Genomic DNA, 26,075 nt, shown 5'->3' with positions numbered 1-26,075 from the left:
TTTGTGCACTCAACTTGCTCCCGAATACTCCGCTATTTTTTCTGACTTTTCCACCTAATTAATTTCCTCTCCTCTCAAAGAGCAACAGAAAATGAGAAAACAGATCACAGGAGAGACAATGAAAGCAGTGAGTTAGCATATACTATCAAGTAAAGAAAGTATTCTGTAAGCTGTCAAATATAAAAGCAACACAGCAACTTTCATTTTTCCTCCACTTAAAGCAACTGCGTTTTGAAAATGTTTAAAAGAAAATGGCCAAAATTCATGCCCCATCTCCTCAAAGTTTTAAACACAGCATCTTACAAGTGGGAGAACACCATTTATCTTTTTATTTGTAAACCAAAGTTTGAAATACCTTACAATATACTTTTAATTTAATTTTTCTAAAGAAACATCATTTAAAAACTGAAACAATAGTGTGCCACTAAATGTTAAGGACCGTATTTTAAAAATCTTTATTAAAAAAAGGTTATATAGGTATGATGAATTTAAGTTGTATTTTAAGGTCAACTACTTAAGTATCTAAATGATTTAAAATTAAGTGCAAAACTGGAAGTCCAGTCACAGATGAGGCTGTAGAGTTGTGCTCAAGATAGAAGAGGTCTACCCATGGCAGGCACAGCTGCACACTCATAAGCTAACTCAGTCTGTCTCAGCCATGAATCCTGCAGATCTGAGCGACACCGCTGATTAGGTCAGTTTGATCTACTTAATATAAACGCTCCCTTTCTAATAAGGATATTAACTAAAGCTTTCAGTTAAGCAATAAAACCTTTCTAATTAGCAACAAAAAAATAAAAATTACATGCTTGCTCTGTTTCAGGCACTTTTAAGATCATAGTTTATTTACTGTAGGTAAAAAGCTAATATACAGATTAAGGGATCCCTTAAATTTCAACTCTACAGTTATATACCATCTAGTATTCTTTCTCTGAATGTTCACCAAAAAAAAAGTTTCTAAACAGCTGTAAGCCCCACTATAAATCCTCATTGTTATGAGGAAAAAAAAGATATAAATCAATGCTTAATTTGTTCAATGCATATTATTTACACTGTAAAACCAATGGGAGATAACAAGCAGTGTCAAAGAGGCAATAAGTTTTAAAAATCCAAAGTTTTATTTATTTTTTTTACAGTAGTGTGCTAATCAGCATAATTGTATATAAAAAATTAAAATATAGCAAAGCATCTCATTACAGAAATTTAAATCATCTGAACTGCAGTCATTACTCGGTAACCATTTACATGCAACACCTGCTAGGACTGACTTGACTTTTTGATTTAAAGTGTAAAATAGATTATGAGGTTTAAGAGCAAACATTAATTTGTGTACAAACAAAATTAAAAACTGCACTCAAGAATTATACTGGTCACAAGCCTCTTCCATACAGGAGGAGAAAAAAAAAAAAGTACAAAAAATGATAGAAAGCGGTCTCTATACACTAATTATCAAAGGCAATGCATAGACTGAGAATACCTGGATGGCACTGCAGACACTGGAAACAAACAGCTTTCACATACATGCTCTTTATAGGAGGCCTTTCTTTCCATCAAATGGCAATGGCTGATAGCAAATAAGGGATACCAGGTGTACAACTAAGTAGATCTTGCAAAATACTAAGATGGGGCAGTTGTTAATATATAATTTGAACTATATATACAATATAATGGAATGCATCCCATTCCAAAAATGGTTTATGAAACAAATGGACCTTTCTACAAGTAGCCTTATGACTCAGCTATCATTCTAATGAAAACATAAGTACACAAGAGACTTGTGTGAAAAGTAAAATTTATGGTGCATTTTACAGGAACTATTGACAAAGCTGCTTAATGGCATTTCTGCTTTTAAAGTAATTTTATTAGATATAATTGAAACATCTGTGTATAAAATGTCCTGACAGACACTTCAACATGGAGCTTTGGTGATTTTAAAAGGCCTTTTTTGATCTATTATGAGTTGTACTGCAGAAGTACTGATGCATGCACACATCTGTGTCAGCTGAGACTAGTGATCCAACAGCATGCACATTTCCTTCTTGAGGTACTTTTCATGTTAAATAACTTCAATAACAGTAAGATGAAAAATAGATTAAACAAAGTATTTCAGATAACTCAAACTGAATAGGAAATAGAATGCCAATATGGCAGTAAAACATTTTTCTGTTGTTTTTAAACAGGAAGGCTTCCTGTACCAGCAGACTCCTGTATGCAGATACACAGAGGAGGAGGGAATACACCACTTATAATTGCCATTAAACCAGAGCTGATTCATCATGTGAGAAGTTACAAATTACAGAAAACATGAATAGTCAATAAAAGAGAAACAACTAGTTTACATGAAAGAAAAGAGAACACTTCAGTCTGAATGCAATTATTTTGTGAAAGCTGCTACAACAGCCCACAGAACCTCATTTGTGTTGGCTTTCATACATTCAGCCTCAGGGTCTAAATCCAGAAGCTGCCTCACCCTCTTTGTGGCTAAATCATACTGCTCATCCAAAAGGGGGGCAAAAGCATTCTCCAGAACATCTGAAGCATGGGATAAATAAACAAGTGCCAGCAAGCGCTTGTCCATGCGGTGAGGGTCATTCACCCATTTGTCAAGAACTGCTTCTTGAACCTTCTTGATGAGGCGCTGTTTGATATTGTTGTTGGTGAGGGGATGCGTAGTCATGTCAAAAAGAAGGAAGTTCTGTTTCTCTGTTGTCAGTATACCTTTTTCGACTAGATTTTTAGCTAACCGTTCACGGACATTTCGCAATTGGTAGTGCAACTTCAATGGGTTCCATGTTTCACCTAAAAAAAACAAGCCAAAAAGTCAAGAGTCAGACAAAGTTTAAGCTGTACTATTACAGTGATTCTCCCCGCCGCTGCAGAATGAGCTGTCAAATTCATATAGCTGACTATTACACTAAGATATTGTGCTCATGTCAGCATTTATCTGATCTCTGACCTACCCAGATATATGCATAGAGACAGAGACCATGAGAGCCTCTTTGAGGAGTTTCAGTGTAAATTTAAAGTTTGGTGAAATGCTAGCTAAGCCATATCTTGATTAGGGATATGACAAATAAGCACTCTTTTACTGAAGGAAAAGAAGAAAAAAAAAAAAAGAAAACAACCCCCCCACACACCCCAAAAACCCCCCCAAACAAAACACCAAACACAGACATGAAGAAAGAGTTAATAAAAATGAAAATAAGCATCTCCTCCAATCTTGTCCATTTGTCTACTTCCAGCATTTTATCAATTCAGAAGCTGGAAGAAGCGTCATTGCCATTCTTTCTGCCACAGAGATAAACTAATGCACACCTACCCTATATGTCCTCCTTATTTCTCTATTTCTTCAGGTTTACATTCTTCTCTCCCTTCCTGCCCCCACCAGGTGAAACAGTGACATGCACTGTGTGAGTGTGGGTGTGTGCATTACACATTGGCACATGTTGGGCAGGGGCTTTGATGTTTCTATAAAAATTATTTCTAATGTTTTTTTGTTAAGGCAGGAGAACTAGGCACTTCAGTGTGTGTGTGTGCGCACATGCATGCACGTGCGCTTAGAGGAGGGAATTTTAAAAACACAAAATCAGCATCAACAGCTACTGAGAAAGCTAAAGTTGCTAAGCACTGAGAAATCCATCTTTGCCCAAGAGTTTACTTAACAAGCTACAATTTTAGGTCCAGCTTACCTAAGTATTTATTGTAAGTATTCAAATCCCCTCCTCATATAGAAAGCCTATGCACTTAAGAGGCAAGGGAAGAAACAGCATAAAGTATTTCTTACATAGATGGGGGGTTTCCCCATAAATGATGTGAGAATTTCTATATCAGAAAGTTTTTTTAAAAAAAATCATTGGTTAACAAATAATAATAATACACAGATTACTTTAAGGTTTTTCCCATTGTGATGGAAGGTGACACTGTATCCAAGTAACAGACAAGTAAACAAATGAGGTGACACCAACTGCATAGTGAAAGGTAGAGAACCCACCCAGGCCTGAACTCCATAAGTCCCTGTAAGAATCACATTCTCATTGAATATGATTCCCCCTGCTTGACCATCAATGAAGCTATCACAGACACACACACACACAAAAATAATAGTAATCTCCCTACACTGTTTCACAGGGCAAAAGTAATTTCCTAGATGTTTCCAAATTTGTTAGGTAGATGTGGCTATACAATAATAAAAATCAGTACTGTGGTGACATCTTGTGACCAATCTCCTCAATTACACAGTCACGTTGTTCAGACAGATGTTTGTTACATCTACAGGAAGACCTGACATTTTTATCCAAACATCTGTTTTCTCTGTACTTGCTTCCCTTAGAGGCTATCTTATAAACAAGATCAGCCTGGCAAACATCACCTTAAATGTCCATATAAATATTTCCATGATGTCTTTGAATACTAACTTCAATCAGCATTCTTTGCATCACTGATAATTATGGATAGAGTCACTATTTTCCAGGATCAGGACCTAAAGCAAAATTCTAAGAGTTTATCAAAACCCAAAATAAACCACCAAAATATTTTTTTTCAAAGGGAAGTTCTCTAAACTATAGGAAATGCAAACAACCCTAATGCCATCTAAGAATTAGTAATTAAATACCCATGTGTAAATAAAAATGATTGATCTAAGTCTCAGCCACAGCACTGACAATAACTCTTCCCAGAGCCAAATACTTAGCAGGGTCAGGAAAACCTTAACTTAGCTCAAGGAAAACTTACAACATTGTTCATTCATTAGCTGACCTTTTTTGAATCAGTACTAACTTGATTTGCTCTGCACTGTGAAATGTCAGCACAAATTATGTAATTTGGACAAGAAAAATTGTTTTTGCAGTCTGTAAAAGTGGAAGAGAGCTGAGCAAGAAATAAACTGCAAGGCTACACAGCAGCCATGCCCCTTACTGACTGCAAGGTGCCCCTTGCTTTATTCTCCTCTCTCCCCCCTCTGTCTGACCATCAAGGAGCAAGAGGGGAGGGATGGCAAGGGCACCAAGCATGAACTGTATGTGAATATGCAAGGACGTCTGCTTCTGGTGGTACAGGACAAATGGGAAGAACATAACGAAAATGAAGGCAGAGGAAGCTGGAGGGATTTTGCTCATTTTTATACTCTTATTACAAGTAACAAATATATTTAGATAGACAAATTCAAGTCTCGATACCTCTTACCTCCAAAAGTCATATTGTTGACAAAACAGTGGGGTTTTTTTCCTGTACTGTTTGCACACCTAAGTACAGCTCTGACCTACTCCAGGGAAAATGCATTTTGTGTTTTTTGTAAAAACAGACAAACCTCAGTGATGAATTCTGTCTACAGAAAAAAACTAAAAAAAGAACCCCAAATGAAAAAACAACCCATGTCCTGGTTTCAGCTGGGACAGAGTTAATTTTCTTCTTAGTAGCTGGTGCAGTGCTGTGTTTTGGCTTTGGTGTGAGAATGATGTTGATAAGACACAGATGTTTTTGGTTGTTGCTGGGTAATGTTTATACTAAGTCAAGGACTTTTCAGTTTCTCAGGCCCTGCCAGGGAGAAGGCTGGAGTGGCACAAGAAATTGGGAGGGAATACAGCCAGACAGCTGACCCAAAATAGCCAAAGGGATATTCCATACCATAGAATGCCATGCTCAGTATATAAACTGGGTGGGGGAGGGGTTGGCCGGGGCCTGTCGATCGCTGACAAGGGACTAGCTGGGCATTGGTAGGGCGGGTGGTGAGCAATTGTATTGTGCATCACTTGTTTCCTTTTCTCCCTTCCCTTAGTATTTTATTCTTCTCCCCTTCTCCCTCCTATTCATTACAACTCATTATTATTATTGTTATTACTACTATTATAGTTTGGTTTCCCCCCTTATTTTATTTTAATTATTAAATTGCTCTTATCTCAACCCTTGAGTTTTACATTCCTTCCCGATTCTCCTCTGTGTGTGTGTGTGTGTGTGCGCGTGCGCACACGTGCGTGCGTGCGTGGTAATTAGTTATTGGCTGGGGTTAAATCACGACAGTCCTTTGGGGCACCCAACATGGGGAACAAGGGGTTGAGATAATGACACGTCTGACTAGGGTGTGTTAAAACAAAATTGTTATAAATATTCTTTGTAGTGGTTTAATAGTCACTGGCCACAGTGTTTTTTTCTTTGTTCTCAGAGTTGCTGCTCATGATCTCAGGGTCGCATTATGTACTTTACTTGCTGTATGTGTTCCCTGTGATGCTGTTTATGATCCATGGGGCCTGGGCTAAAGTTATCATTGTGTTATACTTTATAGTACTGGCTTCTGATATGATAGACTCGCTGGCCATGAAACTAATCTCGTGTACTCAGTCAGTATTGCCGTCGCCCCTATTCGGGCGCCCTCTGGTGGGGATTATTGATAAGTGCACCCTTAGCTTTTCCTTTTTGGAGAGTCAATTATGCAATCTATCATTCTACATTTTCCCCTTCTCTAGGCCAATTACAGAAGTGTTTAAGGCTTTTGAAAATTTTGAATATACTTGGGATGTTGAGACCAGAATATTGGTGGCCCTGATTCTATTGCTGGGAATGCTGAATGTGGTTCAAACCTTGTTGAGAATTAAGCAACTAGCTGTGACAATTCCAACCCCTGCAACAAGCACTGAAGCCATTCAAACCCCAGCAATAGGTACTGTGTCTACTGCAACCGCTGCAACAAGCATTGCAGCTACTTAAACTTGGCTATAAGCATCTTGGCTAATCAAAACCCAGCAAGTGGCACTACAACTACTCCAGACCCCACGACGAGAGATGAAGAGGACCAACTCGTGCTGGTATCAGGCACTCCTATACACAAGAAGAGATGGACACACAAAACAGCTCATTTAGTAAAGGAAGATAAAGCAGGGCCACCACAGGAAGAGAAGGAAGAGGCAGAACAAGAGGAAACCACTTAATCCTATCCCTGAACGAGCTGCAGGATATGCAAAAATATTTTAGCCATCAACCAGGTGAACACACTGTCACCTGGTTCCTTCAGTGCTGGAATAATGGGGCTAATAGATTGGAATTAGAGGGTAGGGAAGCCAAGCAGCTGGGGTCACTTTCTAGGGAAGGGGGCACTGACAAGGCAATTGGAAAAGGGACACAAGTCCTCAGACTCTGGAGACAACTCTTGTCAAGCATGAAGGAAAGGTATCCTTTCAAGAAGGATATTACATGTCACCCAGGCAAGCGGACTACAATGGAGAAATGTAACCAGTACCTGAGGAATTTAGCCATGCTAGATATGATTTATTATGACCTGAACAATGCACAGTTACCAAGAGATCCTGATGAAGTCCTATGCACACAACCCATGTGCTGGAAATTTGTACAGAGTGCACCAGTGTCATATGCAAACTCATTGCCAATAATTAGCTGGAAATCTGATGCACAACCAACAGTGAAGTGATTCGCCATCTCCAGGGCTACAAAGATAGCATCTCTACCTCCCTCATCTCAGCTGTGGGGGTAGTAGTTCATCATATCAAAGAAGATAGATCCTACTCTCCAACTTTATGGACCCACATATCAGCTATTAACAGCAAGAACCCTTCTGCTTGAGAGGGAGAATATAGGAGATAGACACCACAGGGTACCCTGTGGTTTTACCTGTGGGACCACAGACATGATATGAGGAGGTTGGATGGAAAACCTACCTCAGTCCTAGAAGCACGGGTATGTGAATCACAAGGAAAAGGTCTTTTCCAACCTAAATCATTCTATGAAACACAATTGTGAATAGGGGTTCTTTTAGGAAGGTTGCTGCTCCAATATCTAGTGGGCAGTTTCCCAGAGTGGAAAGGCTGATTTTACTCTTGATCCTGTGAAAAGGAATTCTAATCAGTTTTTACAAGACATAAATAGGCAAGATCGCAATTGCTCCACAGTACAGCTGCTTTGCACTGCTTGCTGCCATGGTAGAGAATCCTATGAACAGGATTAGGGGGACCCTGCCTCCAGCCAGGTGGAGGCCAGGGATAATTGGGTTTAGTGGACTGTGTGGATCTGATGGCCTGGCACATCAGACCCACAGGAATATAAAGCTCTAATAGACACCAGTGCGCAGTGTACTGTAACACCATCAAGCTATGAAGGGGCAGAACCAATTAGTATTTCTGGAGTGACAGGGAAATCCCAACAGCTAACTGTATTGGAGGCTGAAAAAAGCCACATTGGGAATGAGGGGCAAAAACTCATCCCATTGTGACTGGCCCAGAGGCTCTGCATCCTTGGCATAGACTATCTCAGGGGAGGGTATTTCAAGGATCCAAAAGGTGGGCTTCTGGTATAGCTGCCTCGGAGACGGAGGAAATTAAGCAGCTTTCTACTTTGCCTGGCCTTTCAGAAGACCCTTCTGTTGAGGGGTTACTGAAGGTTGAAGAACAACAGGTGCCGATCACTACCACAGCGGTGCACTGGCGGCAATACCACACCAACCGAGACTCCCTGATTCCTATCCATAAGTTGATTCGTTGACTAGAAAGCCAAGGAGTGATCAGCAGATCTGCTCACCCTTTAATAGCCCCATATGGCCAGTGCAAAATTCTAATGGAGAATGGAGACTAACAGTGGACTATTGTGGCCTGAATGAAGTCACGCTGCCATTGAGTGCTGCCGTAGCAGACATGCTAGAACTTCAATATGAACTGGAATGAAAGGCAGCCAAGTGGTATGCCACTACTGATATTGCAAATGCGTTTTACTCTATCCCTTTGGCTGCGGAGTTCAGGCCATAGTTTGCCTTCACTTGGAGGGGTGTCCAATGCACCTCGAATGGACTCCCCCGGGGGTGGAAACACAGCCCTACCATCTGCCATGGACTGATCCAGGCTGCCCTGGAACAGGGTGAAGCTCCGGAACATCTGCAGTATATTGATGACATCATCATATGGGGCGATACAGCAGAAGAAGATTTTGAGAAAGGGGAGAAGATAGTCCAAATCCTTCTGAAAGCTGGTTTTGCCATAACACAGAGTAAGGTCAAGGGACCTGCACAGGAGATCCAGGTTTTGGGGAATAAAATGGCAACATGGACGTCGTGAAATCCCAATGGATGTGATCAACAAAATAACAGCTGTCTCCACCAACTAGAAAGAAACACAGGCTTTCTTAGGCACTGTGGGTTTTTGGAGAATGCACATTCCAAACTGCAGTCTGATTGTAAACCCTCTCTATCGTGTGACCCAAAAGAAGACCAGTTTTAAATGGGGTCCTGAACAATGATAAGCTTTTGAACAAATTAAACAGAAGAAAGTTCAAGCAGTAGTCCTTGGGCCAGTTTGGACTGGGCAAGATATAAAAAATGGACTTTGCACCACAGCCAGGTAGAATGGCCCTACCTGGACCCTCCTGCAGAAAGCACCAGGGGAGACTCGAGGTCAACCATTGGGCTTTTAGAGTCAGGGATATATAGGATTTGAGGCCTGCTATACTCCAAATGAGTAAGATATATTAGCAGCTTATGAAGGGGTTTGAGCTGCTTTGAAGTGATTGGTACTGAAGCACAGCTCCTCCTGGTGCCCTGGTTATTTGTTCTGAGCTGGATGTAACGGACTGTTAAAGACTACACTGAAAGCAATGGGTGGTGGAACTTTCAAACATTGGGATAAACATTTAGCAAAGGCCACCTGGTTGGTTAATACCAGAGGCTCTGCTACCTGAGCTGGTCCTGCCCAATCAAAGCTTTTGCGTACTGTAGAGTTGCATAAAGTTCCTGTAGTGCACCTTAAAAATATGCTTGGGAAAACAGTCTGGGTCGTTCCTGCTTCAGGCAAAAGCAAACCCATTCGTGGGACTGCTTTTGGTCAAGGGCCTGGGAGCATTTGGTGGGTAATGCGGGAGGATGGTTAAATTCAATGTGTGCCTCAAGGAGATTTGATTTTGGGTGAAAACCAATAAACTGAGTGATGTTAATTGTTACATAATGTTATATATTGTCAATGGCAGTGGCAGTAGGATTTGAACCCATGCCCCCGGAGAGACTGGATACCTATTAGTACTGGATACCTTGTGGCACCTATCTCTACTCATTTATATTTGAAGACTTGTATCTGACTCCTCCTTAACTGCCACACCAACGAAGAATGACTTTGGTGAAACCAGATCAGTGCAATTGTAACAGAATCAGGACTGGCTTCAACATGCAACAAACCAACACTTCATACCATCTTCCCTGCCCAAAAGACTCTTATGACAGATGGAGCCCGATGTCATGGACTAAATGAACTCAATGGACTTTAGAGAGATGGTGCATAGACTAAGGGGATGATATCTGTGTATTTATATTAAAGGACAGGAGAGGTGATGATGTATTGGAAAATGTACCATGATGTAAATGGTATGGAATAAGGGGTGGATACTGTCCTGGTTTAAGCTGGGATGGAGTTAATTACCTTCTCAGGAGCCAGTATGGTTCTATGTTTTGGCTTTGATGTGAGACTTTTCAGTTCCTCAGGCCTTGCCAGCAAGAAGGTTGGAGGGGCACAAGGAATTGGGAGGGGGACACAGCTAGGTCAGCTGAACCAAACTAGCCAAAGAGGTATTCCATATCATAGGGCATCATGCTTGGCATATATACCTGGGGGGTGGCTGGAGTGGGCAGATTGTTTCTCGGGGACTGGCTGGGCAGCGGGTGATGAGCAGTTGCATTGTGCATCACTTGTTTTCTTTCTTCCTTTCCCCCTGGATTTTATTCTCCCCACTCCCTCCCCTTGTTATAACTGTTACTGATATTATTGTTCTTTCATTTTTGTTCTGTTTCAATTATTAAATTGTTCTTATCTCAATCCCTGATTGTTACATTCCTTTCCGATTCTCCTCCCCATCCCTCTGGGTGAGGGGGGAGTGAGTGAGTGGCTTCCTGGTACTTAATTACCAGATAGGGTTAAATCATGACAGATAAGAAAACAAATAGTTGAAATAAAATAAAATAAAACCAATAAAAATTATAATCAAAAGGAGGGAGAAGGGGAGAGGAATAAAAACCAAAGGGAAGGGAGAAAAGGAAACAAGTGATGCACAATATAATTGCCCAATATCCGCTTACCAGTGTCCAGCCAGTCCTCAAGCAGCGATTGACAGGCCTCAGCCAACATTCAAAGGCTTGTTGTTACTCACGGACCCATTTGAAATCATTCTTTTCTCAGATAACTTGATAGAGAGGGTTTACAATCAGACTGCAGTTTGGAATGTGCATTCTCCAAAAACCCACAGTGCCTAAGAAAGCCTGTGTTTCTTTCTAGTTGGTGGAGACAGCTGTTATTTTGTTGATCACATCCATTGGGATTTCACAATGTCCATGTTGCCATTTTATTCCCCAAAACCTGGATCTCCTGTGCAGGTCACTTGACCTTACTCTGTGTTATGGCAAAACCAGCTTTCAGAAGGATTTGGACTATCTTCTCCCCTTTCTCAAAATCTTCTTCTGCTGTATCGCCCCATATGATGATGTCATCAATATACTGCAGATGTTCCAGAGCTTCACCCTGTTCCAGGGCAGCCTGGATCAGTCCATGGCAGATGGTAGGGCTGTGTTTCCACCCTCGGGGGAGTCCATTCGAGGTGCATTGGACACCCCTCCAAGTGAAGGCAAACTATGGCCTGAACTCCGCAGCCAAAGGGATAGAGTAAAACGCATTTGCAATATCAGTAGTGGCATACCACTTGGCTGCCTTTCATTCCAGTTCATATTGAAGTTCTAGCATGTCTGCTACGGCAGCACTCAATGGCAGCGTGACTTCATTCAGGCCACAATAGTCCACTGTTAGTCTCCATTCTCCATTAGAATTTTGCACTGGCCATATGGGGCTATTAAAGGGTGAGCAGATCTGCTGATCACTCCTTGGCTTTCTAGTCAACGAATCAGCTTATGGATAGGAATCAGGGAGTCTCGGTTGGTGTGGTATTGCCGCCAGTGCACCGCTGTGGTAGTGATCGGCACCTGTTGTTCTTCAACCTTCAGTAACCCCTCAACAGAAGGGTCTTCTGAAAGGCCAGGCAAAGTAGAAAGCTGCTTAATTTCCTCCATCTCCGAGGCAGCTATACCAGAAGCCCACCTTTTGGATCCTTGAGATACCCTCCCCTGAGATAGTCTATGCCAAGGATGCAGAGCCTCTGGGCCAGTCACAATGGGATGATTTTGCCACTCACTCCCAATCAGGCTCATTTCAGCATCCAGTACAGTTAGCTGTTGAGATCCTCCTATCACTCCAGAAATACTAATTGGTTCTGCCCCTTCATAGCTTGATGGTGTTACAGTACACTGTGCACTGGTGTCTACTAGAGCTTTATATTCCTGTGGGTCTGATGTGCCAGGCCATTGGATCCACACAGTCCACTAAACCCAGTTATCCCCGTCCTCCAGCTGGCTGGAGGCAGGGTCCCTCTAATCTTGGTCATAGGGCTCCCCACTAGGACAGGAAGTGGTATGAGGTGGTGTACTGGTTTCAGCTGGGATGGAGTTAATTTTCTTCCTAGTAGCTAGTACAGTGCTGGGTTTTGGCTATGATGTGAGAACAATGTTGATAACCACACTGATGTTTTTAGTTGTTGCTATGTAATGTTTATAGTAAGTCAAGGACTTTTTGGTTTCTTGGGCCTTGCCAGCGAGAAGACTGGAGTGGCACAAAGAAGTGGGAGGGGACACAGCCAGGACAGCTGACCTGAACCAGCCAAAGAGGTATTCCATACCATGGGACATCATGCTTGGTATATAAACTTGGAGTGTTAGCTGGGGCCTGGGGATCATTGCTGGGGGACTGGCTGGGCATCGGTCAGTGGGTGGTAAGCAGCTGTAATTTGCATCACTTGGTTTGTTTTCCTTTTCCCTTCCTTTGGATTTTACCCTTTTTCCCCACCTTTCCTTCCTAATTGTTATTGTTATTACTGTTGTTCTTATCTTTTTATTCTGCTTAAATTATTAAATTGTTCTTATCTCAGCCCTCGAGTTTTACATTCCTTTCTGATTCTCCTCCCCATCTTTCCGGGTTGTGGGGAGTGAACAAGTGGCTGCGTGGTGTTTGGTTGCCAGCCAGGATTAAACCACAACACGTGGACATAGCATGGAGTAGTTCTGCTCACTTATGTCTTATAAAAATGGATTAGAATTCCTTTTCACAGGGCCAAGAGTAATGTCAGCCCTATCACTCCATCTGGAAAACTGTCTGGAGACTGGAGCAGCAGCCTTCCTGGAAGACTCCTTGTTTGTGATTGTTTTTTTCATTGTAGTTCACGCACTTGTGCCTTCAGGACTGAGGTAGGTTTTCCATCCCTCCTCCTCATGTCCCGTCCATGGTCTTGCAGATAGAACTAGAGCATACCCTGTGGTGTCTATCTCCTATATTCTCACTTCAAAAGAGAAGGTCATCTACAGTTGATACCTGAGATGCGGGCTTGTAGTGGTGGAGAGAAGGAGATATTCTCCTCAAGCCGCTGGTCCAGTCTCTCTACAGATGAGATGATGGAGGTAGAGTATCCTGATTTCAGCTGGGATGGAGTTAATTTTCTTTTTAGGAGCTAGTACAGTGCTGTGTTTTGGCTCTGATGTGAGAACAATGTTGATAACACACTGATGTTTTTAGTTGCTGCTAGGTAATGTTTATACTAAGTCAAGGACTGTTCAGTTTCTCAGGCCTTGCCAGCGAGAAGGCTGGAGGGGCACAAGGAATTGGGAGGGGACACAGCCAGGACAGCTGACCCGAACTAGCCAAAGGGATATTCCATACCATGGGATGTCATGCTTGGTATATAAATGCAGGAGGTTGGCTGGGGCAGGGCAGACCATTTCTTGGGGACTGGCTGGGCATCAGTCAGCAGGTGCTGAGCAGGTGTATTGTGTATCACTTGTTTTCTTTCTCCCTTTCCTTTTGGGTTTTATTCTTTCCCCCCACCCTTTCATTATAACTGTTATTGTCATTATTGTTATTATTGTTCTTTTGTTTTTATTCTATTTCAATTATTAAATTATTCGTATCTCAACTCTCAAGTTTTACATTCCTTTCCAATTCTCCTCCCCATCCCTCTGGGTGAGGGGGGAGTGAGTGAGCAGCTGCGTGGTACTTAATTACCAGAAAGGCTTAAACCATGACATAGAGACGCATTCTTCATAGTGTCAGAGATGACGAAGCGCTTCATCCACCACTGGTGGTACAGTGTCTGACCAACCCATTACTGCCAATGAGTATATATACTGATGGTGCGCTCTGTATCAATTTCCGCCACATGGGTCGCGTGCATTGGACTTGATCAGGATCTATGGGTGCCTGTGGGTCGTCCAGGCTATAACAGATCATCTCTTTCACAGCTAATTCCCTCAGGTACTGGATACCCTTCTATATTGGAATCCACTTGCTTGGGCAACATGTAATATCCTCCTTGAAGGAATACCTTTCCTAAACACTTGACAGAAGTCACTTCCAGAGGCTGAGGACTTGCGCTCCTTTTCCAATTGCCCTATCAATGCCCCCTTCTTTAGAAAGTGATCCCAGCTGCTTGGCTTCCCTACCCTCCAAGTCTATACTATGAGCCCCATTATCCCAGCATCGAAGCAACCATGTGACAATGTGTTCACCTGTTTGACAGGCATAATCTTTCCACATATCCCGCAGTTCACTCAGAGAGAGGGATTGGGAGGTTACCTCTTGTTCACCTTCTTCATCTTGTTCCTGTGATGGGTCTGCTCCTTCATTCTCCTTTACCAAATGAGCTGCTTTCTGTTTCCATTTCTTCTTATCTACATGAGCCACTGACACTGACCAGGTTGGTCTTCTGCATCACTCATTTTGGGGACTGAGGTAGCTGCAATGCCTGCCACGGGGGCTGGAGTGGCCGCAGAGGCTGGAGCAGCTACAGCACCTGCAGGAGCTGGAGTGGGGACTGGAGCGAGGAAAGGAGCAGTTGCAGCACCTGCCGCAGGGACTAGAGCAGCTGTTATTTCCGCCATGTAGGCTAGAGTAGTAATTAGTCACTTAAAATTCCAGCAAGCCCAGGAGATGAAAAGCACATTCAGTATTCATATCACTAAGGTCAGGACCTGCACTCTGGTGATTCCAGCTGACCAAAGATACTCAGGATATCCTAAATCCTAAATGTTTCACTAATTAGCCCTAAGGGAAAGGGGGAGGTGTGGACCCCACCCATAAGCTGACTCTCTGGGAAAACAAAGCCAAAGGTACAATTGTTGGCATTCCCCTCCAGGGGTCGCCAGATACACAGAGGGGACAACACCGAGTACACAGACCAGATTAGTTTCATAACCAGCATGTCCATCATATCATAAACCAGTACTATATAGTACAACACTATAATAACTTTAGCCCAGGTCCCAGAGGAAACAAACAATGCAACAGGGAACATATACTGTAAGTAAACTAACACAACCCTGGGACCATGAGCAGCAACTTCAAAAGCAGAGAAACCAGCATTGTAGCCAATGATTATTAATCCAATACAATGAACACTGACAACAATTTTTATTCTAATGCAGTCTGATTAGACCTGTTGCTATCTCAACCCTTCATGCTCCACGTTGGGTGCCAAAAAGGACGATTATGGTTTAACCCTGGCTGGTGATTAAGTACCACGCAGCCGCTTGCTTGCTCCCCCCTCACCCAGAGGGATGGGGAGGAGAATCGGAAAGGAGCGTAAAACTCAAGGGTTGAGATAAGAACAATTTAATAGTTGAAATAGAATAAATATGAAAGAACAATAATAACAATGATGACAGTAACAGTTATAATGAAAAGGGGGAGGGAAAGAATAACATCCAGAGGGAAAGGAAGAAAGAAACAAGTGATACACAATGCAACTGCTCACCACCTGCTGACCAATGCCCAGCCAGTCCCCCAAGGAACGATCTGCCCTGCCTCAGCCAACCCCCTGGGTTTATATACCAAGCACGACATCCCATGGTATGGAATACCCCTTTGGCTGGTTCAGGTCAGCTGTCCTGACTGTGTCCCCTCCCAATTCCTTGTGCCCCTCCAGTCTTCTCGCTGGCAGGGCCTGAGAAACTGAACAGTCCTTGACTTAGCATAAACATTACCTAGCAGCAACTAAAAACATCAGTGTGCTATGATATATAAGGGTTAAAAGAACAAGAGATTGGTCAACTTTGGTGAGTCGGTAGGGGTTTACTAACCTTCATAGGATGTAGGGAAGATACTTAGTTGCTACCTATTTGTGGTCTGGGAGTTTAGATAAGGGGATGTAGAACCATAAGGATATGTCATAAATAACCTTGAACAATGATAAACGAGGACTACAAAGGAAGAGATACATTTTCTTTAACTAAAGAACAGGATGGTGTGTGTCAGAACAATAAGATAAGAAGTTTTAAGTCAGCAGAAATGAACTGCTATGTGTGGAGGTGGAAAAATATGTAAAACGTTTCAGGAAATAGTTTAAATATGTATTAGTTTTCCAGGAAATGTTATGCATATGTATTAGGTTGTAGCATAAAAATAGTGAGAACCAGAGCTGAGGTGTGCATACTAGGAGGAGCAATCCCCTATACACCCTGTGCTGCAAATAAAGAATACCTGATTAACAACGACTCTGTTGTTGTTGAGTTTTATCTTGGAATTCTGGCCCAGCCGCACCTAGCCTCCCGCTTCAGCGAGGAGTGCTTGAAAGCAAGGGGGCTTGAAAACTCCAAATTTTGGTATCAGTTATGAACATTGTTGTCACATCAGAGCCAAAACACAGCACTGTACTAGTTCCTAAGAAGATAATTAACTCCATCCCAGTGGAATCCAGGACATTATTTCAACCCTTGAATTTTACATTCCTTCACAATTCTCCTCCCCATCCCTTGGGGTGGTGGTGTATGAGCAAGCAGCTGCATGGTACTTATTTACTGGCTGGGGTTAAACCATGACACCCCAATAAAAGCACCACATGTTAAAATATGGTCATTGTTAATTCCAGTTTAATTTATGCAGCCTGAGAATACAAACATTCGTGAGGTACATGAAAAGTGTTAACTGCAGTTGTAAAGATGAAATCTAATTGACATTTCATTTTTTTTGGCAACAATTTATTAGCTTTACAGGAAGAGCTGTGTGCAAAGTACATCTTGAAGACTTTGTTTTGAAGAACTAGAAGCATCTAATATTTGAAAATATTTGCTACATTTTTCCAGTTAATGGACAAATAGAAAGAAGTCCTGATTCTTTATTGTTTCTTTATGATTAATGGCCAAATCACCCTCAATTTTTACATCTGAACAGTGAGCTCCTTATTGCCTTTCTTTATCAAATATATGAATTCTGAATCCATACAGCTATACTCTAAACTTCCATTAACCCTCATTTCCAATTACAGAGAAAGGCAGTTTTATCTCCAGGATGCAGTCCTGATTTACTTCAGTCAGTGGAAGACACCTCTTCCACAGAGTAGAGATGTTCTCTGACACTTCCATCTCGATCCTTTCTGTACCAAGTTAAGTAAAAAGCAAGTTACTTACATTTGTTTAAATCAGGGGTCCTCAAACTTTTTAACCAGGGGGCCGGCACGCGGATGAAGTGGCAGGCAGTCATCTGCGACTGCTTGGTTTCCCCCCCCAACCCCCGGCAGGGGGGGCGGGGGGGTTCTGTAAATACCAGGGGCTGGATTGAGGACCCTGGGGGGCCGTATCCGGCCCATGGGCCGTAGTTTGAGGACCCCTGGTTTAAATGCTAGAATCAATAAGAGACTACTTTAGAGGACAGACCAATTAACTTTTCTTGCATACTATCTCCCCAAGAATCTTACAGTATAATCTCTAGTGATGCCAGATAATTAGCTTTATTGAGGGAGAAAAAAGCAAATACGTTATGTTCAAGGCTTACCACTAAGCAGTTCAATCCAACTTTGTACTGTTTCAGGAGGTTGGGTCTCTTTTATGTGTTTCAGAGCTTCATCAAGCAGAACATCCCCTGTAGGAGCATCTGACTTGCAAATCACCTAGGATAGAATAAAAAGCAGTCAATAATTTGACTTAATTCATATACCATAAATATCCAACAATAAAACCTGGAAAAATTTACCTGTTATCAGAACTATGGAAAATTTTAAGGAGTGAGGAATATTCTCTAAGAATATGCAAGTTTAAAAAATACCTAGTTGTTTAAAAAATACTATTTTGGATTTTAATTACAAAGCTATATTAAGTGTTAAATTATCTATAACCTAAATTAACCTTAATTGACTAAAACTATAGTATTAATAACATGCTTAATACCTAATTTTTTAAGGAAGATAATCCACTAACCTGGCCAGGTCCTTCACTTCCTCCCCAAAACAAAGTATACTACAGTGTTAAATTGCTCTCTGATGACAGTCAATTTTATTGCTGCAAGTCAATTTATTCAGAATACTGCAGTTAAACAATTAGGACACATGAAATTGAGAAATCAATTAGAAAGTGAAAAAGCAGGAAAATTGGGTTTCTTCTTCAATACACTGATGGATAAAAATAGGTTCAAGACAACATCTGTAAGTATTACAACTCTGAAGAACATGTTGACCAGCAACACTACATTCCATCCACTAACAGTTAAAATACACATATTAGGCAAAATAAGGAGTTTATTGTATGTACATAATATGCAATAATAAATGCAATATCACTTAAGTTTGTTATTTAATAACTTGTAAAATTATTTGAGATCTTCCCCCAAGAGAGCATAGGAGAGGGAAATAAATTCATTCACAGTAACATAATAAAATTTAAGAATGTGAGTAATTGCTTGTTTACCAGTATAAGTAGTTATATAAACCATGTACAAATACTATTTTTTTCTGGTTAGGAAAACAAGAGCACCAAACTAAACCACAGATTTAACTAACCCAAGTCAATGTTTGAATAAAAGCAAAACAACAACAAAATTCTATCTTTCTTTAGGAAAAGAGGAATTACTACTTTTTCAAAGCTATTTCTCAAAATAATGATTAAATCTGGCCATTTAGTTTTACAAGTTAGAACTTTATAAGCATCAGGTAAAAAGATAACAGGCAATTGACAGAAAAACTAATACATCCAAACATTTCCATGTATACAAGAGAAGCATCAGGTGAAAGATCTTATTTTTAATAAAGCTTCACAGTAGTAAGAAAGGTGTCCTGGAAAAGCTTTAAGTATCCTACTGAAATATATGCCAAGTTCAATTTTGTTCCGTAGTTCTAATAATCCTTACAACAAACAATAAAGGAGTACAATACATTTTCATAGGGTCTGTAGATGACACTGAAATGAGTTGCAATAGTAAGACAGCTTCAATACTGGCAAGATGATCCCAAACTGAAGACGTGTACGAAGTCAATGAGATGAAATTAAAAAGAAATGCAAAGCAGCATAGTCAGGATGAGAAAACAGATGACAAATATGAAAGATATAATAAATGACTATAGTCAGGAATGGCAAAAAAATCCATCTAGTAATTCTAGCAGTAGACTATGAACCAAACGAATCAACAAAAGCCAAGTCTTTTGACAAAGTAAGAATTTCATACTAAGCTGTATTACCAGGAAATTGTTGGAGAGATCTCTGTGAATACCTAACAGGTCATATCTGGAATACTATGTCCAATTTAGATGGTGTCTTTAAAGCACAGAAACTAAGATTTTAATTAAAATCAGCAAAAATTAATCCATCCACAATGCCAGGCTAAAAAGAATGACATTTGTTTAGATCTAAAAAGAAGCATGTAAGATATTATTACAAAGAAGGTATCAAACAGTAGTTTAGGATGTCTTCTTTGGGAAAAATAAAATATACCAGCTTATTCTGGATATATGGAAGATACAGGATGTATTATCAAAAACTTCAACAGGCAAATTAAACATCCAGGGAGGTTGTTGAATTGCATTCAGTGGAGAATTTTAAGACTAAACATCTTCCAGGGAGGGACCAGAGAAACCTGATTTTCTGTTACTGCATCAAGGTTAAATGGTCTCTTGAGATACTGTCCAGATCTTCACTTTTGGAAGCTGGAGATCACTCCAACCATAAATCTCAGATATTTGGTTTTAAGAACACAAATACGTTTTGATCCAGACAATCCCTATTTGAAACTAAACACACAACAATGCATATTTATCTTTCTGATTTATGAGCTTGCACCATAGCGTCACTCAAAACCTTTATTAACCACATATAATGATATTACATATCTTCCAGTTTTATATCAAGACTCTGAATTTTTTAAGTCTAATTATACAGGTGCATACTTCAAATTGTTTTTTTAAGCTGCTAGATTTGGCTATTAATAGCCACCCATTCAGATATTCCTTTAATAATCAGCCTAAAAACACCTAACTGTAAATAAGTTTTATCTTTACTTCTTTTTAAAAACTATGTTCCAGCAATATTTTAGTTTCTTTGATGTGTCCCATATGATGTGTTTCACAGTAACCTTAGTTACACTGGATCACTCAAGCTTGCTGCAGTTGGTAACCTACTAGTCACCATCTCCCTTTAACAGGCAAGATGTGAAGTCGTCTTTTTGAGCTGTTTTATTAAACAAGCAAGCAAGCAAACAACTCACTGAAGAGATATATCCTAGAATTAAAAGCATTTCTTAAAGTAAAAATTTTTTTAAAAAGTTTAGAAAACAGTTTTTCTTATTTATTTGGGGGCAAGATACTTTTTTCTACCACTAAAAAGAAGTTTAAGAAGCTAGTCTGAACATAATACACCATGACAGGCATTTAGAGGAAAGAGCCGTAAGGAGCATAGACTCTCCCACTCAACTCAGTCAGGGTTCCATAAGCTTTTAGGAAGCCACAATACACAGCAATTTTCCTTCTAAATTTACCATTCTCTGCAGCCAGGCATACAGCACTTTCTTCTTACTTCTCTGCTATATTGCGTATTCACTGAACAGATTCTTCTGATTACCCTTCCCCTCAAACAAAAGCAGTTTGATTCACACTTCCACTGTATTTCTCTTCCCCTCCCTCTCCCAGCACATGCAGACAGGCAAAAGGGGAAGCCCAGCCACCTCTCTCCTATGCTCATGGATCTGCTCTTTCTTGAAGGAGGATTAATTAATGAATATGTCTTGGTTAACTCTCTCCAGAGTTGTAACAGCACAAGAACTGTTAGCAGAACTGCTACCTTGGACTTCCAGAGGGCAGACTTTGGCTTGTTTAGGGGCCTGGTTGACAAGAGTCCCTTGGGAGGCAGTCCTGAAGGGCAAAGTAGGCTAGAAAGGCCAGACATTCTTCAAGAAGGAAATATTAAAGGCATGGGAGCAGGCCATCGCCATGTGCTGAAAGACAAGCCAGCAGGGAAGAAGACCAGCCTGGCTGAACAGAGAGCTTTGGCTGGAACTCAGAAAAAAAAAAAAGAGAGTTTATGACCTTTGGAAGAAGGGGCAAGCAACTCAGGAGGACTACAAGGATGTCGTGAGGTTATGCAGGGAGAAAATTAGAAAGGCCAAAGCACAACCAGAATTTAATCTGGCTACTGCCATAAAAGACAATAAAAAATGTTTCTATAAATACATTATCCATGAAAGGAGGACTAAGGAGAATCTCCAGCCCTTATTAGATGTGTTGGGGAAAATGAGAAAGGATGAGAAAAAGGCTGAGGTACTTAATACCTTCTTTGCCTCAGTCTTTAACAGTTGTTCTCAGGGTACCCAGCCTCTGAGCTGGAAAACAGGGATGGGGAGCAGAATGAAGTCTCCACAGTTTGGGAGGAAACTGTTAGTGACCTGCTGTTCCACTTACACATGCACAAGTCTATGGGGCTGGATGGGATCCACCCAAAGGTACTGAGAGAGCTGGTGGAATTTTCACTGAGTCACTTTCAATCATTTATCAACAGTCCTGGCTAACCAGGGAGGTCCCAGTTAACTGGAGGTTAGCAAATGTGATACCCATCTACAAGAAGGGCAAGAAAGAGGATCCAGGGAACTACAGGCCTGTCAGCCTGACCTCGGTGCTAGGGAAGGTTATGGAGCAGATCATCCTGAGTGCCATCACACGGCACATGCAGGACAACCAGGGGATCAGGCCCAGTCAGCTTAGGTTTATGAAAGGCAGGTCCAGCTTGATGAACCTGATCTCCTTCTATGATGAGGTGACCCACCTAGTGGATGAGGGAAGGGCTGTGGATGATGTCTACCTAGACTTTAGCAAAGTCTTTGACACTGGCTCCCACAGCATTCTCCTGGAGAAACTGGCTGCTCATGGCTTGGACGGGTGTACTCTTTGCTGAGTAAAAAGCTGGCTGGACTGCTGAGTCCAAAGAGTAGCAATGAATGGAGTTACATCCAGCTGGTGCCCTAAGTGGTGTTCCCCAGGGCTCAGTATTGGGACCAGTTTTGTTTAATATCTTTATTCGTGATCTGGATGAGGGGATTGAGTGCACACTCAGGAAGTTTGCAGACAACAACCAAGTTGGTGTGGGAAATGCTGATCTGCTTGAGGGTTCAAAGGCTCTACAGAGGGATCTGGACAGGCTGGACTGAATGGCTGAGGCCAGTTGTATAAGGTTCAACAAGGAGAAGTGCCAGGTCCTGCACTTGGGTCACAACAACCCCTTGTAATGCTACAATCTAGGGGAAGAGTGGCTGGAAAGCTGCCTGACAGAAAAGGACCTAGGGGTGGTGGTCAACAGACAGCTGAGCATGAGTCAGCAATGTACCCAGGTGGCCAAGAAGGCCAATAGCATCCTGACCTGTATCAGAAATAATGTGACCAGCAGGACTAGGGAAACAATCAGCACAAGTCTTATAAGGAGTGGCTGAGGGAACTGGTTTTTTTTTTTAGTCTGGAGAGGAGGAGGCTCAAGGGGGACCTTATTGCTACCTGAAAGGAGGTTGTAGGCAGGTGGGGGTAGGTCTCTTCTGCCAGATAACAAGGGACAGGACAAAAGGAAACAGCCTCAAATTACACCAGGGGAGGTTTAGATTGGATATTTGTCACAGCACTCTCCAAGCTGAAACGAGGTCTTTTACCACCTCATACCAGCATACTCTTCATACAGTCCCTCTGCTGCCTTATCTCACCTCCTCTAGGGCATGTGTTCTCTCTCCTCTTGCTTCTTCCTCATCTGATCTCTCTTCATTGGCTCTCAACCACTTAACTTCACCAGCCACACCTGCACCTTACCTACATTGGCCAACCCACCAACCCTGAAGCCAACCCACAGTTATATATTATCAATGCTAATTAACCCAGCTTCATTCTACTACAGATATTAGGAAAAAATTCTTCACTGAAAGGGTGTTAAAACATTGGAACAGGCTGCCCAGGAATGTGGTGGAATAATTATCCCTAGAAGTGTTTAAAAAATATGTAGATGTGGTGCTTAGGGACAGGGTTTAGTGGTGGATTTGGCAGTCCTGGGTTAAGGGTTGGACTTGATTTTAAAGGTCTTTTCCAACCTAAATGATTCTATGATTCTTCATGAACTGCTCCAGCATGGGTCCCTCCCACAGGGTGCAGTCCTTTGGGAACAGATTGCTCTAGTGTGGGTCCCCTGCAGGGTCACAAGTCCTGCCAGCAAACCTGCTCCAGCATGGGCTCCTCTTTCTCCAGAGGTCCTCCCAGGAGCCTGCTCTAGCACTGGCTTCCCATGGGGTCACAGCCTCCTTTGTACGTCCACCTACTCTGGCATGGGGTCCTCCATGGGCTGCAGCAGGACAACCTGCCTCACCATGGTCTTCACCACAGGCTGCAGGGGAATCTCTGCTCTAGTACCTGGAGCACTTCGTCCCCTTCCTTCACTGACCTTGGTGTCTGCAGGGTTGTTGCTCTCACATATTCTCATTCCTCTCTTCAGCTGCAATTTGTTGTGCAGATTTCCCCCCCCCCCCCCCTTCTTAAATGTTATCACAGAGGCACTACCACCATCACCGATTGGCTCGGCCTCGGCCAGCAGTGGGTCTATCTTGGAGCCAGCTGACATTGGCTCTATTGGACACAGGGGAAGCTTCTAGCAGCTTCTCACAGAAGCCACCCCTGTAGCTCCCCTGCTACCAAAATGTTGCCTTGCAAACCCAATACAGACATAAAAGCTTTGGAGGAAAAAAAAATAATTGTGCAAACTAATCAATGCTGGATATGGTTAAATGGAGCTAAAAGAAGTAGGAGCTGTTTGTCTAAACAGAGGTTTGATTCAGAGGAGGAAACTGGGAGAAAGTTGGGGAATTTGTAAGCTCTCCTTTGAAAAAACTAGCAAGGGATAATATTGACATGGAAACATCTCATAAAAGATAATTTATTTTGATGGGGAGACATTTTACCATGTTTTCAATAAACTTATTTTACAAGTATCTTCTAATGTTGATGAAGTAAAAGTTCTTCAGTGTGACTTTGCACATTTTGTACTAAGGAAAAAAATCCAGTGGCAAAAGTAATAAATTAAGGAGCCTCAAATCTTAAGCCTAATTCAAGAAAGAACCTTAAAAATTTGCCCATCTTAAAGGTCAGTGGGTACAACAAATTTAACACACTGGTCACATGCTTAAACTAGATACAGTTTTGTGTTCTCAGGGGCCCAAGGTACAAGGATCGTTTCCTTCCCATGCATTGCAAGCACTAACTGCAACACTGTGTAAACCAGAATTAAACTGGTGACTTGCAGGGTACATCTGGCAGGCTGTCACTTAGCCATCCTTCTCAGCCCCAGCCCACATCTTGCCAACATTACAAAATACAGTTCCTACAGCAGATTACAACTGGTGCTACTGGCTCTCAGCAGCAACTGCTGCCACTGCACCCTGGCCAGAGCCACTGCCAACTGTTTATGCAAGGCTTCCAACAGCAGCAGGAACACATCAAGAGAACAAAGGGAGCAGTGAACAAGCACAGAAGATTTTACAAGGCACTTCAGCTCACGGTTTAACTCTTTAGGTAACTATCTAACTTAGGTCACTACTCAGAATCCCTATCCCCATATAAAGAAAAAAAATATTTTTCTTACAACCAGTTGTAATTTATAGCTATTGTATTGCCTGGATCATGACACAAAAGTAAATGTGACCATTTTCCTCCACTTGCCTTTCTTGTTAGTAGACTTTTGCGCCTCATTCCACAAGCCTCTAACTGAAGACGCCCTCGCAATGCCAATTCAATTAACATACAGCCACGCAATCCTGAGGAGATGCAATCATTCCAGAATGATGTGTAACCCTGTGAAGAATGACAGACAGTAAGATATTTCCATCTCCACCTGAAAGTACATAGAAAAAGAGGCTTACTGGGTTCTCTAAGCAATTCTCCAGCTTTCATACACTTTGAAGTAGCATCACTAGTAAACTACCATTCCTGTACTGAAAACATGAAAGAGAAAAAAAACCTCATTCCCTATTAGTTTTCACACTTAGTTTCTGCTCACTGAAGAGCAGGGAAACTTCGGGAAAGTGATACAAAACAAAACAGCAAGATATCAAGAACTGCAAGATATAAAGTATAATTTATATGTAGTCAAAATAAACTTATTACAGTCTTAAGACATCAAGCATTTGGCATTACCAACATCACACAGGCTTATTCGAGTTTCCTGAGAAATATTAACATGATTTTACATCCATAAACAATATGGCACTAATGAAGTCATAATAAACTGAAAAATAAATATTATATAAAATATGGAGTATATTAGAAATTAAAAGTCCAAACACAAATGTGGCAATCATCACAAACCACAGAACTCATTTTTCAACTTGAATATAGTAAACCAAAAGACAAAAGTTTTCAAGCAAATATTTGGAACAGCTACTATTTTGTCATTTAAATCCTTTGAAAACATATACTTCTAAAACTTGATGCATGTTGTTGTGGTGGGTTGACCCTGGCTGGACACCAGGTGCCCACCAAGCTGCTCTATCACTCTCCTCCTCAACTGGACAGGGGAGAGAAAATATAATGAAAAGCTCATGGGTTGAGATAAGGACAGGGAGATCACTCAGCAGTTATTGCCACAGGCAAAACAGACTCGACTCGGGCAAATTAGTTAAATTTATTACCATTGAAAGCAGAGTAGGATAATGAGAAATAAAACCTAAATCTTAAAAACACCATCCTCTCACACCCTCCCTTCTTCCTAGGCTTAACTTCATTCCTGAATTCTCTGC

General features: G+C 41.5%; 1 protein-coding gene across 1 annotated transcript; it reads right to left on the bottom strand.

Moving 5' to 3' along the window:
- Nucleotides 1–813: 813 nt before the first annotated feature.
- On the bottom strand, nt 814–25,842 carry LOC119140667 (Golgi phosphoprotein 3-like). The gene is made up of 3 exons (XM_037372205.1): nt 25,000–25,842; nt 17,835–17,949; nt 814–2,799 (listed from the first exon to the last, which is right to left on the bottom strand). The coding sequence occupies exons 1-3, from the start codon at nt 25,228–25,230 to the stop codon at nt 2,375–2,377; spliced, it is 771 nt and encodes a 256-aa protein (XP_037228102.1). The 5' UTR covers nt 25,231–25,842; the 3' UTR covers nt 814–2,374.
- Nucleotides 25,843–26,075: the final 233 nt, after the last annotated feature.

This window comes from Falco rusticolus, chromosome W, assembly GCF_015220075.1.
Source record: "Falco rusticolus isolate bFalRus1 chromosome W, bFalRus1.pri, whole genome shotgun sequence".
Classification (NCBI taxonomy): Eukaryota; Metazoa; Chordata; class Aves; order Falconiformes; family Falconidae; genus Falco; species Falco rusticolus.
This window is presented reverse-complemented; position numbering and strand designations above follow the sequence as displayed.